The sequence below is a fragment of the Cavia porcellus genome, unplaced genomic scaffold (assembly GCF_034190915.1).
Source record: "Cavia porcellus strain 051 isolate PalLab524CR breed Dunkin Hartley unplaced genomic scaffold, mCavPor4.1 scaffold_6, whole genome shotgun sequence".
Lineage (NCBI taxonomy): Eukaryota > Metazoa > Chordata > Mammalia > Rodentia > Caviidae > Cavia > Cavia porcellus.
In genome coordinates this window covers 97,018,429-97,038,299 of record NW_026947489.1, presented here as the reverse complement: position 1 = coordinate 97,038,299, position 19,871 = coordinate 97,018,429, and the positions used below count along the sequence as shown (strand labels likewise).

Below are 19,871 nucleotides of genomic sequence, written 5' to 3'. Positions count from 1 at the left end.
TGGTGCAGCTCCACACCAGCCATAGCCACAGCACACAGGAGGCAGGGAGAAAGCAGAAAAGATTCCAGGGATGAGGGTAGGGGTAGGGGGACAGGGATGGGAAGGAAGAGGAGCAGGGGTCCTCAAAAGAGCAAGTGACAGAAGAAGGAGGGCCGCTAAGGCCACCCAGGAGCCATGGCTCAGGAGGCCAACTGTCCTGGGAGCTTAAGGCCTTGATGTTTTTTTTTTGGCCTTGATATTTTGGGAAACTTGGAAGAGAAGTTTGTAACAGGCTTGGCTCTGCCTCAGATGGCATTTGTGGGCTTCAGGTCCCATCCAACCCAGGTTTACAGCCACCCAGCACAGGGAGGGAACCACATCCGAAGGCTGGGCCCCAGAGTGTGTCCCACAGATACAGCCCTGACCAAAAGAGGGAGAAGGCAGAGGACAGTTTGGGCTGAGGCCATGACAGGGCACCACAAGACATGAGCAATGCAAATCCACTACCCCTGGTTCTTTGGACCAGCTTAAAATCCTTGTAACAGGCCCTGCTCCAGCAGGGTGGTACCCATGGGAAAGGGAGGCACATTTAGTCAAGAACAGCCAGGGTTGGAGGTGGCATTCAGGCTGGACTCTTGTGAGCTCTCCCAGCCCAGCATGCTTGGCTTGAGGTACCAACTCTGCCAGTGAACAACAGAGCTCAGGGCTCTCTCCAGCTCCTGGGAGCTGCCATGGAGATCGAGCCCATTCACCAGGGCTGTCAGGACACCTGCATGCCAAGCCAGTGCCAGACTCGGTGGTGCCTCATTTTCCTGCCAGATGCCAGTCCAAAGAACCCGCCGGCAGCGTGGGCAGCATGTGGCTACCACACGTGGCATGGACGGATGGCCTATGGCCACCTGCCTATTCACCGTGGGCTCCAGCTGCAGGAGAAACCCGTGTCTGTACACGGGAGCACCGGCTTCAAGGAGCTTTCGGACCGGCTGGGGGCTTTCGGCTGCAGAGGAGGGAAGAGAAGGGCTACATACACAGAGCAGAGCAGGAAACAAAAAGGACTTGGTTACTCCTGGGCACAGCTCCGCCTGGCCTCTGCCTGCTCTTGCCTCCTGTCTTTGGTCCTGCCTCGGCCATGAGTGGCAACATCAGGAGTGGGACAGATGGGGAAGTTGGACTCTGCTGGGCAGGAGAAGCCAGCAGGTGTGATTGTGACATAGTGAGGGTGTGAGTGGTGGGTGATGAGCTAGGGACAGAAACTCCAGTGGAGGAAGACAGACAGATAGCAGCAGACAGATACAATTGCGTGCAGAATGCCAAGGAAGAAAAGTAGGGACTGAGAGCCCGGAGGCAAGAAGGAGGGGAGGGGAAGGGGGACTAGACGGGGAGGGAGGTGGAAGGATGGAGGGGAAAGGCAGGAACAACTGGGGAGAGACTGGAGGGAGAGAGGGAGGACAGAGGGAGACACAGACAGACACAGGCAGTCACAGAGAAAGCAGAACCAGGCCAAGGCTCCTTTGAAAGCTCAGTGTGGGGTCAAGAGCGTGTAACCGGCTGCCCGGAGACACAGCATGAGCAAATACAGTCAGACATCAAGAAGATCTTGCAAGGAGTGACAGAGGGACACAGAAGTCTCTACATGGCAGTAGTGCCAAGGATAAAGTTCTGAGTGGGGAATCAAAAATCAGGGGTCCTTGTCCCAACGCTCACTGTGTACTTGGTCTGAGACCTTGAGCTTTGGTTTCCCTTCATGACAGTCTTGGGAGTGGCTCTGACACTATCTGGGGACAGTGATTGGTTCTGGGGCTTCTCCAGCCCAGGGTGTTCAGGGACCCACGAGTGCAAGCAGCAGTGGGCCTGGACCATTCCTTGTGGCTGGAAGAGGCTGGGAAGAGGTGACCAGAACGCTGGGGCAGAAAGAAGACAGACGTCCTCACACTTACAGCTCATCATCATACTCCTTGGGGGGGCAGACGGCAACCACAAGGTCGATCCAGTCCTGTGGGGAGAAGCCATGGACTGTAGGGCACGCTAGGGGAGGAGGGATCTTCTGCCTGAGGCTCCATCACTTCCTGTGCCCACCAGCACAGAGCTTCCGTGGGAAGCGGACACAGGAAGGGCTGGAGTCCTCCTCCCCCTGTAGGGTCCTGGGCTCTGGGGGACATTTCCAGTCCCCAAGGCTGTAGGGATGGGCGTGTAAGGCCCTCAAGTGACCCTAAGTTCCTAATGCTCCTCTGTGGACCAGGGCCAGGCAGCGTCCTTAGAACCACCTGAGGGAATCTGTAAAAGCTGGAGACTCTTGAACTTGGTTCCTGGAAGTCTGGGGTGGTCCTTTCTAACATGCTCCCCAGGTAGTTCTGTGGCATTTTGCCTCATGTCAGAAAGGGATTCTGATCTCTCTTTCTGATCCTAACACCTGAGTCCCTCAATGTCATTACTGCTATCCTTAGCTTGCCAGATAACGTCCATCCCAGGCTTGCATGTATCCCCTGAAAAGTACCTAAAATAGCACTGGCCCATGTACCATGTGACAGCTCCCAAAACTGAATGGAAATCTCTCTCCCCAGAGCCACCCTCTATCCAATTCAGCTCTGCCCTCCAGAATCACAGAGAGCACCTCTGCTCCCTCTACTCTAGGGTGGCCCTTCAGGTAATCAGAGACAGTCATGGTGTTACCCGTAAGTCTTCTCTTCTCCACATCCCTTCATGTGGGTCCCAGGCCCATCTGGTCAGCATCCTCGGCACTGAACTTAATACCTCAGGCTCGGCTGCCTGCATACAGTTGCACAGGTTGTGCATTGCACAACATGAGTGGGCACCATTCACACTATGATCTCCCTCATATTGTGCAGTACACAGCCTGTGGGAGATTGTTCATGGTGGCCCTGACCCAGGTGAGTGTCTAATGCACCCTGAGCCGGCTACCACCAGCCCCTCCTTCATCCTGGGCTCTCTACTTCTGTTAATGCTTTCTGATGCCCCCAGCACTGGATTCCTATGCTGCACACAGAGTGCACAGCCATGACCAGTCTTCAGGGTCTGCATTTGTGCCACTGTGATCAAATTTAGTCCACTTGTTGGATGGGAGTATATGCCAGCCACTCGGGAGTTTTCCAGATCTTAGATGCCCACCTTGGGATGGGCACCCAATCCAACTTCAAGTCCTGGCTTCAGAGGCCAGGGGCTGAGTCAGGAAGGAGATGGGGGAAGGAGGGGCTGGTCTTACCCCGCCTTGACTCCAGGCCTTCTGCAGGGCAGCCTCCGCCTCAGCCAGAGTGTAGTCTGTTACGATCTTGCCATTGATCGCCATGATCTCATCCCCCTTCACGATGCCACCTGCGGGAAATGGAGCTGAGTGGCCAACAGGGCTGCATGGATCACGTGCCCAGCCTGGGGCTTGCAAGGGACAGTCGCTGTGGGCTCAGCAGAGGCCAGCCTTGGGCTCTGAGAGCAGGAAGGAAATACTGTACCTAGTCAACCACAGGTGCTTCCTCTCTGCCCCGTCCCCGCACTCTCTCCCCGGCTCGGTAGAATTGGGACAATTATGAGAACTCATGGCCATAGCTCCTGGATGGGCCCTGATTACTACAGAGGGGACAGTTCTGCATTTCCAGGAAGCTGACAAGAAACTCAAGCTGGGGCTGGGGATTTAGGTCAGCGGCATAAGAACCTGCCTTGCAAGCAGGCAGTCGTGAGTTTGATCCCCGGTACCAATTAAAAAAAAAAAAAGGCTCGAGCTAGTTCTGCAGCCATACCCTTCCCTGGTGCCTGGCATGCTGTTCTGCTCAGGGTCCCTCCAGCCTGTCCCTGCCCACAGCCTTCAGGCCACTCTTCTGGAACGCCTTCTCCCTTCTTCTGGGTCTGGTATGAATGTCTCCTCCACCTCCACGGGGAAGGCTTCCCTGACCCTATTGATCAAAAGCAGCTCTTTCCAATCTTCTCTCCCAGTGTCCTGGTCTCTTCCAATGTAGCACACAATCTGTGCTCCTAACTGTATTTTAAAAACTTGGTACAGGTGGTCTCTCCCACCATATGGTCATTGCCATGAGAGCAGTGGTTCACTGCTTTATTTCTAGCATTTCACATAACGTAGCAAAAAAATGGGTGCTCACTAGATATTCATTGATTAAGTGACTGGTATTAAAAGGTGTCCCTGGATAAGCTGTCTGGTGATCTTAACAATTTTGGGAAGGAATTGAGTTATAAGCTAAATGGGAGTTATCAGAGCCATGAGTTCATTAATACGTATTGTGGCTAGGTGGACAGATTGTGTATGGTTTCCTATACCTCTCTGATATCAAAACCCTTTTTGAGGAATTTCTCAGTCATGATGTCTGAAGAACACTGAATTAGCGCCTGTGCGAAGCCCATGGGAGTGTGGTGTGTGCTACTGAAGATGGTGGCCAAGGTGGCTTCAAACACAAGTGCTCCTAGGAACTTCCACCAGCCATATGGATGTCCAAAGAAGTGTGGCACCAGACTGTAGACAGAAGTACCCTCTGGACAGAGGGACTGAGGCAGGTGACTTCCATGTTTTCATTTTGTACAAAACCAAGGTAAATAAGGCAGCGTTTGGTCTAGGGCTTTGTCAGTGAGGAGGGCAGAGTCACCTGTGCCATCCTCCTCTCCCTGCCAGGTAAGGAGACAGGAGGTCTCCCTGGGCCATGCAGCAATCTTCCCTTGGATGGCCCAGGAGTAAGGTCAGAGGAAGGTACGTCAGCTAGGGTGGCTGCCTTGCTGGACAAGCTCCTCCTTCAGGGGAGAGGAAAACTCAGAGGGTGTTGAGGGCACTGAGGCCATGGACACTACATGTGGCCGAGCTGGCTTGCAGCCAGGATTCCCAAGGTGCACGCCCACCTTGGTGATAGCAGAAGCCTGGCTACCAGCCATGGGGCGCCTCTTTCTTCACCCCTCTCCTGCCTCAAGCCTCCACTGTCTAGCACCTCCATTCTTCCCCACTCCCTGCTGGGGGAGGGGGTGAGCCAGCCAGGGCTGCTGCAGAGGTCTGATCACAGGATTCCCACTCCAGCCTGGGCAGGGAAGGGCCAGGGGCTTCTCCTCTGAGGGTGCTGAAGAGCCCCCCAGACAGGCAGAAGAAATCAGCAATGGCGGACTTTCTGACATTGTCTAACAGGGAAAGAGGAGGAGTGCTTGAAGCAAGATACTGAGCCTAGCGTCTGCAAAACTTCACTCAGCAGCAGAGCCTGCTTTGGTTGAAAAGGGGACAAAGAAAAATCCCCGAGAGAGACACGGGCCGTGGGGGCTTCTGGTTGCTGAGGACCTCAGGTGGAGCGGTACTTGCACTGGTAAGAAAGCCAAATGGCCATCTGTCTAAATTAAGTCTGACCTCCATCTTTTATTGGCTGTGGATCCTCAAAGAAGGACTTTGACTTCTCTGTACCTCAGTTTCCTAAGCTGCAAAATGGGGGAATAATTATAACATCTCCATTGGGGTTTACTGGAAACACTTAGGCATGGGCTCCTACCTGCCAGGAGCTTAGACTGGAACCGACACATCCCTAATTCCCTGCATCCTGTCGTCACCAAAGGGTAGGTTGGGTTTGGGTGGCGTCTCTGCTGCCTTTCTGTGTGCTGCTGCCTTCTCTCGTGAAACCCTCCTTCCCTTTCACAAGGTTGGCACTGATTCCTTTCCTTCCTTCCTTCCTTCCTTCCTTCCTTCCTTCCTTCCTTCCTGTCTCTGTCTCTGTCTCTGTCTCTGTCTGTCTCTGTCTGTCTGTCTGTCTCTCTCTCTTTTTCTGTTTTTTTGAGACAAGGTCTCACTATGTAGTTCAGGCTGGTCTTGATCTCACTATGTAACCCAGACTGGCCTCAAATTTATGGTGATTCTCCTGCCTCACCAATCCGCCCCTCCCACAAAGCTGGGATTACAGGTGTATGCTGCCATGGCCCGGCTGTGATTCACTTTTTAAGGCTGAGTTCAGGCATTGCCCTTCCAAGGTGCTTTCCCTCAGCCCCCTCACCTCCATGGGTCCCCACAGCCTCTCTGTCCCTAAGTTCTCCATCAGTCCTTCATGCACAGTACAGTTAGAAACATGCTCTGGGCATGTTTCTGCCCCTAGCCTGGGAGCCTGTGGAGGGCAGTGTGGCACCTGGTTTGGCAGGGTACGCACAGGACCTGGCACTGTGGTGTGCCCCTAGACAGTGTGCCAGGCTGGATAGATGGTACACTGGCTGGCCTGGGTTTCCTGTGTAGCTGCCGCTCCACTCCAAGCGGGCAGCTGTTTGCTTCCCTGAGGACACACTTGTGCGGCAATCACACTGTCCCCAAACCCAAGCAGAGATGGTCCCCACTCACCATGCCGCTCAGCTGCTCCCCCTTCATACACAGCTGAGACGACCACCTTCCCAATTGGAGAGTCCACACCGCCTTCCACGGCCAGGTCCAAGGATCCCTCCTGGTTAGAGGACAGTGGGTCTTAGGGATCAAGCAGACAGCAGTCTATGGGCATCTGGGCATCAAAGAGCTGCTGAACACGGTCACAGAGAACAGGGGATGGTGAGGCCCTTGGGGAGAAAATGGGCTCTTGGGAGTAGGGGAAGCAGGAAGCCAAGGTGGCAGGGCCACGGGCAGGGAAGGATGGTGGCTGCCCACCCTCCACCACATGCCCTGGTACCTTCTTAATGCGCAGGAGCCGAATGTCCTTTCCTATGATTTGCTCTGGAGTGAACTGGGAGGAAAAAAAGTCTGCTGAGACGTGGGAGTGTCCCCAAGCTCTGGGGGACAAGGGACACACACACAGAGCTATGGTCACACATGTCCCAGATCCACTCCTCAGGTAGGTGTGAGCACCAGCCTTGCAAACACAGCACGATCCTGGCATGTAGTTAGTGCCAACCCCCCTTATTTACTTCTCCCTTGAGGGCCATTTGGAAGGAGGCTTTCCAGGAAAGAGCAGCTGAGGTGTCGTGGGCGCTCGTGTTACCCATGTTACCTAGGGCCCAAAGTTTACCAGCACCAAGCACCCTGTAACCCCCACATACTCCCTCTGTCTCTGTCTGTCTCTCTGTGTCTCTGTCTCTGTCTCTGTCTCTGTCTCTCTCTCCTGGGGTAGGGAGTCATTTCTTACCATGGAGTAGGGGTCAAAGCCTTCCTCATATTTTCGGAAATCCTGGAAGCAAAGGGAGGGATTTAGGGCAGTGGTTCTTGTAGGTCAGGGAGAGGGTGAATGGGTCAGAGGAGGGGGAGGCAGGGCTGGGATAGGGCACAGGGAGGAAGCTGGTGCCAAGAGCTACAGTGCCCTGCTCAGGGCTGCAGAAACTTTTAGAGGGGCCAAACCCTGTCCCTGCACAGTCTAGCAGGTGAACATCCGTGGCTATAGGACACTGCTGGTGTCTAAACCCTGGACAGGCAGGCCCTGCCCTCCAGATCAGCCACTCAGCCCTATCTCGCCTCCTCCAAGGGCCCGCCCAGGCCATGCCAGGCCCCGGGGAGGAACCCATGCCCTCCACCCACTGCCCTGGCCCTGCTTGAGGCCATGCTGCCTGGTGCCTGGCACTGTTCTCATGCCCTATTTATCTGCAGCTCAGGGTCCCCAGCTTGGTCCAGGGAGGAGGGAGGACACACGGCTCTGGGGCCCTGGCTTGAGGAGGGGCTGTGGGGTTGCTGGCTCCAAGATTTAGAAACAAGGCAGTGGGGAGAAGGGACCACAGCCAGGACACCAGCCCTCCTCAGAGTGAGCAGAGTAGCAGAGGGCAGAGCGAGAGGCATTGCAAGCCATGGGGCCAGCATGCTAAGACTGAGCGAGGACAGCAAAGCCACAGAGCATTCCCATGGGGAGGCGGGAGCTGGGCAAGGAGGGTCCTGCGACAGCCTCAGCATGCAGTTCCCTAGGTCACAGCAAGTATCCTTCAGAGCCTGAGATCAGTGTTTTAGGGAGGCCAAGGGGAAGCCCAGCATACAGTCCCAAGCTCCGGACATGAGAGGAAGGACCAATACCAGCAGATGGCTCCCTGGGTATCCGCCTGCCACCCCTGCTCACCACCCTTCACCCCCGGCTCAGCCCTGCAGAGGTGTGGGCCCACAACCACGTAGGGGTGTGGTGTCGAGTCACACGCTAAAAACCCTCATGTGATGGGGTCTGGGCCTCGATCCTAGAGGGCCCTGCCTGCCCCTGGCTGCTCCATCCAAAGAGTGGGACAATGGGGGCCTGGCCTTGGGGATCTGTCCTCCAAGATGGGGCAGAGCGCAGCTCTTGTGTGAAGCAGAGACCACAAGCCATTGCAGCTGGTGGCCCTTCAAGAGGGGCCTCCACCCATCATTCCTGGGCTCAGCCAGGTGACATTCATGCCGAACAAACTTTGACCCTAACTAAGCCTGGAGCCCAGACACCTCCCTTAGGCACCTCTCTCCTTGTTTAGGGCTATCCCAAACCACTGGGTTCCTGGATGGGATGCTTGTTTGGCAATGGCAGAGCTCTGAGAGGCAAGTAATGTAGCATTTAGGAGAAGGCTGCAGAGCTCGGCCTCCTGGATTTCAATCCAGCATGGTGACACTAGCTGTACCGCCATGGGCACATTTCCAGGTCTTCCTATTTCTCATCTATAAAGCAAGGGAGATAATAGCAACTGCCTCCAGGGTTGTTTTAAAGATCGAGTGAGCTAATATACGTAGCACATTTAATAACAGTGCCAGCGCTACGTGCTTCTAAGGACAAGCTGCCCCCCGCCACTCCTGGTCCTGGGCTGGGAGCAGCCTCTTTTATAGACCCCTGTTGTTTCCCTTCCGCATCACATCAGCCCATGAGGTGGAGGTGCTGAAGAAGTCAGGGCTGCCTGCCATGTCCCCCTCTAGTTTAGGGTGTCTTTCACTGGTGAAACAGGCAGTGCGGTGGTTGGCTTTGGACACACGGCCCAAAGGTGGTGAGGCTTGGAGGCTGCACGTTTGACACCACCCCAGACACCAGCAGGACTTTTGCATCCTGGGCAGGTGGAGATGCTGGATGGCCACTTCCTCCTGGAGCTGTGGGATTTGGTGAAACTGTGATAAAGGCCTGGAGGAGACAGACAGGCAAGGTGCAGGAGTTGACCTCCTTCTCTTCCAGGGCTGGCCTCCATGGTCCCAAGGGTTCTCTCTGCCTGCACCTCTTAAGAGCAAACAGCAGGACCTCTGGCTTTCTAGGACACCTCCCACCCAACCCGTCAGAGGTATGAGGCCTGCGGTGGCCGGAGGCTGTCAGGCAGATGGCACTGAGCAGCTTCGGAACCAGCTGGCACTCCCAGGGAGAAAGAAATCAGGCACAGTGGAGTGAATGGGTGATGGGGAGGACCAGACACATGACAAAGGTGAGCATTAGCATTTTACTTGTCGGAATGCTGTCTGATAAACCACCATCCTCTTCAACATCTCCTGCGGCTGCCAGAAAAAAAAAAAAAAAAAAAAAAATTCCCCACCACACATTAAAAACAGGTCTCGTCTGCCCCCTGGTGCCAGACCTCATGCCTGCCAGTCTGCAGCCACCCTGTCCTTCCCCTGATAGATGTGGCCTGAATTAGGCGTGTGCTCAACACCAGGCCAAACCCCTACTCCCAACTCAGTAGTTGCCCACTCGAAGTCAAGTAGATGCCACCCTGTCATGAACAAGAGGATGTGACTGGGACACATGAGCAGGCTGTTTCAGCGGTGTGACCTTTGCCCTTCCAAGAGCTGCCGGACAGTTAAAGCTCAAAATAAGTATAGTGGTGTCTCAGCCTGACATTTGGATAGGGTTTCCTAGAAGGAGGAATAGAAGTGCTGCTGTAGATCTGTTCCCCGCTTGGATGGCAGTCCCAGCTCCTTCAACTATAAGGGCCTGGTGGGGAGACCTCCCCATGAACCCCAGGACACACCCTGGACTCCCTGGCCCAGGGAGGGAGAAGTGAATGGAGAGAGGGCAGGGTATCTGCCTGGGCCAGTTCTCTCCTAAGGGCATCGCACACCACGGCTCATAGGCCTAGGGGACAGAGGCTGGGGCAAATGGAAGCTCTGAAGGGTTTGGCAAGGTGACAATGTGGGCAAGGGCATGGCTCAGAGTGCAAATGATTCGGGAGTAGGCAGTAAATCCAAGCCGGGTGTGGTGGCTCTCACCTCTGATCCCAATACTCTGGGAGGCTTAGGCAAGAGGGTCACAAATTTGAACCCAGCCTTAGCAAAACCCTGTCTCAGAATTTTAAAGGTAAATAAACACAAAGGGCTGGGAATGTGGCTTTCAGTGTGACGGCCCGGAGGTCCATTCCCAATACTTGGAAAAAAGAAGAAGGCATAAGTCCAAGCACTGCCTGGGTGACCACCTCAGCCTCAGTTCTTGGACTATGAAGCCTTAGCTATTACTATTGTCACTTTTAGGTGGAGCCGCAGGCCGTGAGGTCAAGGAGGAATAGGATCCCTCTAGGCAGGTCACCACCCGCTACACACACGTAGACTCATGCCATGGTCAATGAGAAGGTGACAAGATGACCACACTCTTCCTTTCCAGGGGCGGCACAACACAGGAGGGTGGGTCCTGGTTTGGTTCTCTGGAGACACCCTGGTGTGACCCCACCGGGCTTACCAGGACCTCAGCCTTTACAGCTGGCCTATAGATGAAGTTGGACTCCTGGTGGACCATGACAGGTTTGGAGATGGTGGACACTCCAGGGCCCCGCGGAGGCTGTGGACTTGGGCAAAATGTCTATAGGGGTCAGTCGAAGAGAGACCCATGTGAGGTCATGGCAGGGGCGGGCAAGGCTGGTCATGGCACACATGCAAGTTCACTCCATGCACATGCTGAGCCTGCCTGGTCTCCTTATCCTGCACTGGGTCCTGGGTGCAACCTTTAGCACAGAGATGAGAAGGGCATTGGCCACACTGACCTACCCTGTGGTCCAAGGCCACAGAAACTACTGAGCAGGGTACTGAATCAGTCACTTGAACCAGAGCCTAGATTGGGGGTCCATCGGCCGCGTCACTCAGAGGGTTCACTTACAAGACCATTTCATGTCCCCTCCCTTTCAGGGCAACCTCTTCCATCTGAAATCCAGTTCCTGGATAGCGACACAAGGCATCTGCTGTTTCCAGTGGCTTGGGCAGAGTGTGCAGAGGCCACAGGATGAGGACAGCAAGGATGGCATTAGGGGAACTAATATAACCTGTGTGCTTTACTCTAGCCCATTTGAGCATATTGAGCAAGATGGGCCTGATCAGTCATGATTGCCCCCAAAACCCTTTGAGAGGTGCCTATCAACCAATGAGGCCCTTGGCTTGACCCCCAAAGCCCTCCGTGAGTTTCTCTATCTTTCTATTCAGCCTCACCCTTTTCTGCTTGGAGCCTCCTCACACTGCCTGACTTTAGCCTCTAAAATGCTGTGCTGTTTTGTCCCGGACCTTTGCACATGCTCTCCCTCCTTCTGTTTTGTTTGCCCTGTGCATCTGACATCTCTACCAATGCTGTGGTCACTGCCTGCCAACTTCTATTTCTTTCCCATCAGGCTGTCTTGACCAGGGACCCTGACTGCCCATTTAGTGGGGGTCCCCAATGGCCAACACAGTATCTGCTCAGGGAATGGGTGTTGACTGACTAAATGAATGATTCACTAGTATGGTAGAGATACCAGATGGTGCCTGGGGGTAGATCTGGCCCTCATAACCTCGCTCAGGCAGGTGCTGGTGTGGCTGGCACAAGTGTCAAGCTGACACAGGTACCTGTTTCCACCACCTGAGCCCTGTTTGTGGCTGGGCTGTGTGGACGTGTTGTCACCTGTTGCAGCACTGATGGTGACTTGCTGGGCATATGAGGAGGAAGAGACTGGGCAGGGCAGGTGGGACAAGGGCCAGAATGCTGACACCAGCAAGATAATGCTGGCCTGCATGACAGCGTCAGCTGTGGCTTTGATGTCACTTAAGACACTCGCGTGGAGGGGACACAGAAAGTGATCGAGCTGAAGTTTTAACTCTACATTGAGGTCTCCTGAGATGACTTCCTGTCCACGCTGGCAGATTCATCAAATTTACTCCTACTTGGATCGTTACTAAGCATGTCTAGTGGCTACCGGGCATCCCCTATGCGCCTGTCTCCCTCCTCTTTAGGATGCACTCATGGGTTTCTCTCCCCGCTTTTGTGTTCAGTGTTTCTGGATTATCTTCTTTGACTCTCATAACAGCAGTCCTCTTTTATAGATGGGGAGGCCCAAGCTCAGGCATAGGGAGTGACACAAGTCCAAAGTTCCCCGCCAGTGAGTGGCAGAGCCATGACTCACGCCCAGGCAACCTGACTCCTTGCAGTCCCTCTTGCCGCCCATATGTCCTCTGCACCTGTGATACCCTTCTTTCCATCGTCACGGGTCACATCCTTCAAGGCTCGGCTCATAGGCCTGAGGTGTCTTCAGCCACCCCCTGGAACAAACACCTCCCCACAGCACGGCTGGTGCTACTTTACAGCAAAGTCCCACCTGGGTGGCTGCTCTCCCTTTGGATGGTGAAATTCTAGAAGGCTCAGGTGTGGTCCCTTCTGCCCCTCAGCCCAAAAGGCACAAGCCAGGGCTCAGTCTCTGACTGGAGAATCAAACTCACTGTAGAAAAGTTGCTGTGCCTTGTCAGTGGTGGCCAGTTACTGAAAAGGACGTGGCCCTCTGTGCCAGGTGACCCAGCCAACTGCAAACTGGCTCCTGGGAGCAGAGAGACTTCTCCCTTCCTCCAGAGAACTCAAATGGGAAGGGCAATAAAAACCACTGGTGAGGTACTACTGACTAGCCTCTCCCCATCTTCCCCGTACCCTACCTGGCTCAGAAAGCAAAGGAATAATTTGTTTTCCCCTGGGTTCAAAAGTTTGTCTCCTCAGGGATCATCTCTTCCAAAACAGTCTTTGGATAAAGAACAATTAATAAGACATAGGCCTTTTTGAGAAGATCGCCATTCAGTTTCTTGACATCCAAAAAAAAAAAAAAACAAAAAACAAACAAACAAACAAAACAAACAAAAAAACCTTAGTCTTTTAGTAGTAAATTGAGATATTTCTATGAACTCTGGCTTCATTTTTCATGTGGCTGGATGTTGGCCAGAAATTTCTGAGTTACCACACTTCAGGCAAGTGTGGTTGGCTGGTGCCCTGGGAAATGGTGTTGTGACATAGGAAACACCACCAAGTTGTCACTTGTTCTTCAGAGCTTAATAAGTCCCTGCCACCCCACTTTTCCTATTAAACCCAAGAGTCATTTCCCATGTTCAAGGCTTTCTGGGATAATCTCAAGAAATGACCAGCTGTGGCCCAGGCTGGCTATGCATGAGCACAGCCTTAAAGTACCATGTTGCAAGTTCCGGGTCCACACTACTGAGACAGGGCAGCAAACCTGGGTGGACACTGCTGCTGCTCAGCCTGAGAGCCCCAGCAATTCACCATACATACAGCACTGCAAAGCCAGCCAGAACCACACACATGCAGGATGTCCAACATGCAGGACGGGGGATCATTCCTGGAAAATGGGGTGAGATGCTGTTTCCTCCTGTCCCCATGCACATGGAGGGCTTGAGGAATAGCAGTCCCCCGCATTTGTGTTTCCAAGCATAGCATGCAGGTACCTTTGTGGCGGGCGGGAGGCTCCGTTCAGGGCCAGGGGAGCTGCTGGGCTTCCCACCGTGGTTCTTTGCCTCCCAGTCCTCTGATCCACTGCCCACGTCCCCAGCACAGAACGGGTGGTTGCCCAGTGCCTCTTCAAGCGCCGCGGGCAGTGGGCGGGCAGGGGTGAGGTCTTGGGTGGGAATGGACGGAGGAGGAGGGATGGGAATGGGGGGTGGATTGCGCTGCACCCAGGGTGAGGACAAGGCACTCACGTGGCCCGAGGACGGAAGCACAGGGGGCGCAGGGACCTTGGAAGGGGGGTTGGAGGGCGGAGGGTGGGGCATCACAGGCAAGGCTGCGGGAGTCTTGGGGGGATAGTAGAACATGTCCAAGGGGATGTCATCCAGGTCAGTGGTGTGGAGGTGCAGGCCTCCTGCGAAGCGTCTCAAGGGTGGGGCCAGGGGAGACACAGAGGGTGGGGGAGGCGGGGGCCCTGTGGTCATCTGGGGATTTCAAGGAAGGCCGTGATTATCTGTACTGATTAGCACATCACTTCACAGTACACTGGGGACCATTCTCTTCTATTCTACTTCTCTTACTGCTGGAGACCCTCCTCCTCCATACTAGAACTGTGTGTGCTTTGGGGTGCAGGATATGCCAAAGTCATGCCATCAGGGTAAAGCAATTAGTAGTTTATCATCACAACCAGAATGCATTTGAGTATGTGAGTGATGCTCTTAGTAATTATGATAGGACAACAGGCCTAGCTAGGACCATCACAGACCAGCTGGGACACAGTAGTCACACTGGAGATAAGCACACAGGTCAAGACACATCTCCCATCCCCAATACACACATGCCCAGCTTCCTAAGAGGGAGGAGAAGGGGCAGAAAGGGTGGGCCCTGGACAGTGGAATGGGTAACACTTGCTAGTGGCAAATATGCCTCCATTGTCCCCAGGGTGGTCATTCTGAAGGGGGCAGGAGGGTCTTTGTGGAAAAAAGGGCACTGTTACCTCTGGAATCTCATTATCAGCAGAGGAAATCTGCTCAAGGCGCGTCTGACAGAGCCTTTCCACCCAGTACTGAGTCTTTTCGGATTCCTCAAGGTCTTCTCGCTCGGTCTCAGATACCTGGGACCCAGCACCAAGGCCCGAAGGAGAAGACACAGGGCACCTGAATCACATGAGCAGCCAACAAATGGAAGCATTCGCTAAAAGCCCTAGAGGAGTTAGGGTGCCACTTGTCTGAAAATCCTGAAAGCATGTTTCACCTGGTTCCCAGGAGGCAGAACAAGGGGCAGGGGATGGTGGGATGGAAGTTGACTTAGGAAATCTATTAGCAAAATCAAAGAAAGGGTTTAGGTGCTGCATGGGATTGGCTGGACCCTGAGATCTTGTTATTCTCCAAGTATGGCCCTTTTGTAGCCTCCCTGTACAGTCTAAGAACTGAACTGATCTTCCCCCACCAGGCTGCCTCGTCTTCAGAAGCACAAGTCGAATCTTATTTTCAATTTTGAAGCTAATTCGTTTCTAATGCCAGACCTAATGCTTTTCACATTTTCCAGGACTTCTCTGGTTCTATAATCTAATTGGCTTGGCATTCTGATTCATGAAAACATTAAGGAGAAGCAGAAAAAATATCTCTGCAGTTAGGGAGTTAAGGTCCAGTGCCTCTTCCAGCACCTCGGGCAGTGGGTGGGCATGGGTGAGGTCCTGGGTGGGAGTGGATAGAGGGACCTCATCCCTCTGCCTCACCCAGGAAATAACAATTGCTCATGCCACAAGATTGCTTTTGACATGTCTGGCAGGGGAAAGTCTTAGATACATTGTCAGGTTAAAGAGGTCTAGCCTCAGACTTCACATCTGCATAAAAGGTTAGCCTTAGCCCATGTGGTCAAAGCCAAGCCAGCCTGGGGAGACTTAGACTTGGACTCATAACCTGGGTATGGGTCCAGACTATCGCAGACCTCTAGACAGGTGTATGGAAAACTAGCTTCAGAGCTTTAAACCAGGGAGAAGGGTTAGCCTTGGACTCATCCTCTGAGCCAGCAGGTAAGTTTTCAGCTCAAAAATACACCAAATCTAGGAGTGGCGGCGGGTATCAATGGGCAGGTGGGATTATCTTATTGTCCAGATGGGAGGGAAGAAGTCATCTTTGGACCCCTTCTTGGGAGAACGACTCCAGCTGGTCTCCAACAGTGTGGTGAAGGACAACCAAAGTGTGTCCCAGGGATGACCAACTGGCTGTGAGCAGGACACATACCTCCTGGGCCAACCGATTGATCTTTAGTTGCTTTTCCTTCTCCAGCATTTCTTCTTTCTCTTTGTAAAGCTTTTGCTCAAACTCCAGTTCCTTCTTATTCTTTCTTAACTCCTGCAAGCTGTCATACTTGGCTTTCTTCTTATCTTTTCCTTTCTGAGCAGAGGTGGCATTATTTACATGATAAGGGTTGTGAGATAGTGTTTATGCTAGAACAGCACAGCAAACAGCATCGTGTCGTCAGACAAAGTGGAGCAACCACTCCAGCTGGGCCTCACCCCCAGCTCTGCCTCCCTGCACTGGGAGTGGGGACTTAGGTTTAGGACAAGCAGGCTGCTACTACCTGCTGCAGGGTGGGAGACACATCCTTTGCCAGCCAGAAATGAATTATTAGTTCAGTAGCCATCTGTGTGATCTTAACCAAGTCCCCTTACCTCTCTGAGCCTGATTCCCCTTGACTCCAAAGGGGAAATACTTGCCAGTGAAATTGCATCTATGAAAGGGCTTTGTAAACTTCAAAGCGCTGTCTAAATAAAAGGCATTATACTTAAGCTGTTCTGTCCTGGGGAGTCCAAACCTAGGGTTCCCTGTTACCTGGGCGGCCCAGCTGAGGATTAGCTGGAAACCACATGCCTGAGAGATGTAGGGAGGTGAGGAGGGGCTGGCTGCTTTATTCTGGTCACAGAGTTCAGAAGGATTTGGGAGGGTGATGAAGGGAAAACAGATCCAACTGGAACTGGACCCCCAGAGCAGGCTTTCTACAAGCCAAGGGCTTTACCTAACTCTATCTACTGTGGAGATACTATTGCATTCCCTCGATGAAGGAATCATGGCTCAGAGAGGTGATGACCCTTACCCAGTGTCAGATGTCTAGTATGTGATGGTGCCAGGATTTGGACCTCAATCTTCCAGGTCCCAGTTTTTGACTGTGGCCTGATGGGCTGAGGGCAAAGGAGGGAGGGTCAGCCCCCATCACACACAGCACTCAGGAGAGGGATGTGAGTGAGCCAACATTCTGGGCACAAGAAGGAAAATCCCTATTCACTGAGCTCACCCATACCTCCAACAAGCCTTCTGGGTCCTGCTCTTCAGTTTCCTAAATCATCTCAGCTAGGAATAAGTAATTGGGCTTCTCAGCAATGAACACACATTTTTTTCGCAGCTGGAGGAATAGTGGGTCATTATGGACCCCTGGCTTGCTCATCCTATTCTACTACCCTGTAAAGGCAACCCCTACAAGTGCACAGATAATGCTTTGGAAACAGTCATCTTTGGGACCCACTGTCTGAGCAGTCTATGAGCCTCTTGAGCAAATGGTTCTCCTACGTGGTTCTTTGCCCACCCTGCTCACTAGGCTCAGTTGAGAGATGAATTCCTGCCATCATGTTAGAGATTCAGACAGCAATTCTCCAAGGGGAGCTAAAAACATTTTGCCTAGGGGCAGCTTGCTAGAATAAGGGCAAGGCCCCCCACAGGGATCCCTATGATAGGAATGGCCTTCCTCTCGGTTAAAAAGAATTAGTACTAAGACTTTAGAGCCAGGCTCCTGGGTAGGGCAGGCTGACAACACACAGTTTCTGTCATCTTCAATAAAACAGCATCCACTTAGAGACACAGAGGGCAGACTGCTCCACAGCATTGCCCACAGAACTTCTACAACCTCCATGCACTAATTTAGTAATGTGTGCATCTTTCTCCCTTGCAAGACCAGGCTCCTACACGCAGAACTTCTCCACATGATTTACTCAAGCAGTTCTGATGAATGGTCTTAGCCAGAACCAGGAATCCCCCAAGTTTTGGCACAGACTTTGTGATACCATAGACTGAAGACCTGGAGTCCTATGAGGTCTCACTGTGAGAGTGGGAAGAGAGACACTGAATCTTTTTCTAGGGAGGTTTTGTGCATTGATGATCATGGCCAAGACCTCTCCTTACATTATGTAGGGATTCAGTGTTCCAGCTGCTGGAAGACAAAGCATCTCCATGGCTCTAGTCAGTATGCAACGGGTTTCCAGAGCCATTGTGAGGCATATGACTATGTTGTCCTTTTAGCTGTCAGTTTCAAACCCATGGCAAACATCTTTTCAGTCCAGGCTGAGAGGGAAGGCATATGGTAATGTGCTGTTGCTTCCACCTAAAAGAAATGGTTCTCTTTTTTGGAAATGAACACAAAAATCAAAATACCAGCTGCTTCTGAAATGACAGAACTAATGAATAGGGAGCAGCCAGCCCTACGTCTTTACCAATGGAAACTTTCAAGTGAAGTCAGTTGTGATGTGTATGTGCAAGAGGCTGGCTCTTTTACACTTGCACAATTGTTAGGGCTTGGAAATGGTCTGGTCTACCTGTCTCCTTTTTTTCAGTGAAATCTCATTTGTGTGTGTGTGTGTGTGTGTGTGTGTGTGTGTGTGTGTGTGTCCACTTGAATTCTAATAGTGACAGTATGTAGAGAAGGATTAATAAACTAATTCAGTGAACCACTCTAAGCTAAAAGTCAGCCTATAAAATGAAATGAACAGTCTTAAGTGGCCAGGTGCTTTCTGAAACCAGGATACAGCTGGAAAGAATCTCCAAGAAGTCCTGTCCTAAGTTGATTCATTGCTATACAAATCACAATCTACTGTTCTCTTATGTCAGGAATATTGCTGTCTGCTATCTTAATGGGTACATGCTGGAGAAAAGGAGTACATTTTTCTGGAACATCTGATACCCCATCTATAGGGAGGAAGAAGTTAAGGATCATTGAAGTCACCAATCTTGAGTAGCCCAGACACTTCCTGCCAGAGAGAGCCAGTAAAGGGATAACCTCCAGTTCAGCTCACTCAGATTTATGCCGATGCCTGGTTTCCAAATACCAAGCCATCTTGAATGTCAAATCTACAGAAATTAACAGTGGCATTTTCATAATCAAATGCCAAAGTGATTTAGGAAAGACGAAGGGCAAGAGAGTTTTATGAGGCCTGGAGATGCTATAATAAGATTTAGAGAGAAAATTAAAGGCTCTGGAGACTGGAAAAATGCATGATCCTGGATGCACACAAAGACAGTCACAGCAAGGAGGTGTGGTTGGTGTGGTTCTGATCCCAAAGGAGGTAGCAAATCCCCTGCACAGTCAGCCAATCTACATCTGGCACACTCAGTGTCATGAGCCACACTGCTGTTTTACACTATCATGGACCCTGGTTCTACATGATAGAACAAAGCAGAAGTTCCCTTCTTGCCCCTGGCTTGTACCACAGGAGCTGGTGCAGAAGCTGACTGCCCCTGGGGCAGGCCTCATGCCGGGAACATCTGCAGGGTCCCTGTAATGGTGCCCTGACATGTGGCATCAGCTTGACAGCAAAGCACAGAGTGGATTAGCCTTCCGAGCAAGTAGGCCAGGTCACAAGGTTCAGAGCAGACAGGAAAAGAAATGCTGGGAAAAAGCAACAACCCACAGCAAACTCATCCGCACATCGGCACAGCACTCAGGTCCTGTCCTACCTTGCGGATGGTTGGGAATTTGCCATCATAACGATAAAACCACCCAAAGGCTATAAGAACATACAGAACAAAATGGTGAGACATCATTCAATGGGGTCAGATCTTCCATGGCAGCAGCTGGGAACGAGGTTTCCAGAGAACATGTGGCTTTGTGAGATACAGAGCAACAATGGCCAACCGCAAAGCCACATCCTTTGCCCGATTCTCCACTTACCTGGCCTCCCTTGGGGTAAAGCAGCCCCAAGACAACCTGAGAAATATCCCATTGCAAGGCTCTGAGCCCTCCCCGGGATGTTGGCTTCAGAAGTCAGTGCCAGAAAAGCATGGAACAAACCCCTTGAGAGAGGATAAACTTTTCCCAACCCCAGACATGATCTCCAAACAAAGCCCCACTGAAAGAGAAAAAGCCCTCTCCCACTTGATGCCTGGGTCCTCCATCCAAAAAATGACCTGAGACAAAAATAAGCCTGGGTCTCTGCCTAGAATCGCTATCAAGCAGAACAAACCTGTCTTGTCTCACACCACAGAACAAGTAGGTCGCTTTCAACATGGTAAGAGAGGCAGGGGCCAGGTCAACCCAAGAAGAATGTGCCAGTAGCAGTGGGGGAGAAGATGCATCCGCAGA

At 52.4% G+C, this 19,871-nt stretch overlaps 1 protein-coding gene across 5 annotated transcripts in view; it reads right to left on the bottom strand.

Annotated features, from left to right (window-relative positions):
- Positions 1-19,871, bottom strand: part of Ush1c (USH1 protein network component harmonin) — a 45,069-nt gene that overhangs the window by 509 nt on the left and 24,689 nt on the right. The window contains exons 15-25 of one of the 5 annotated variants that reach the window (XM_063251782.1): positions 19,247-19,296; positions 15,767-15,919; positions 14,518-14,634; positions 13,523-14,005; positions 10,521-10,640; positions 9,296-9,346; positions 7,062-7,103; positions 6,609-6,662; positions 6,290-6,389; positions 3,200-3,309; positions 1,917-1,972 (exon numbers count right to left, since the gene is read on the bottom strand). In XM_063251782.1, the coding sequence (XP_063107852.1) occupies positions 1,917-1,972; positions 3,200-3,309; positions 6,290-6,389; positions 6,609-6,662; positions 7,062-7,103; positions 9,296-9,346; positions 10,521-10,640; positions 13,523-14,005; positions 14,518-14,634; positions 15,767-15,919; positions 19,247-19,296 (1,336 nt within the window). The remainder of the gene's footprint in view (positions 1-1,916; positions 1,973-3,199; positions 3,310-6,289; positions 6,390-6,608; positions 6,663-7,061; positions 7,104-9,295; positions 9,347-10,520; positions 10,641-13,522; positions 14,006-14,517; positions 14,635-15,766; positions 15,920-19,246; positions 19,297-19,871) is intronic. The other 4 variants (XM_063251779.1, XM_063251781.1, XM_063251780.1 and 1 more) reach the window with 4 other exon arrangements.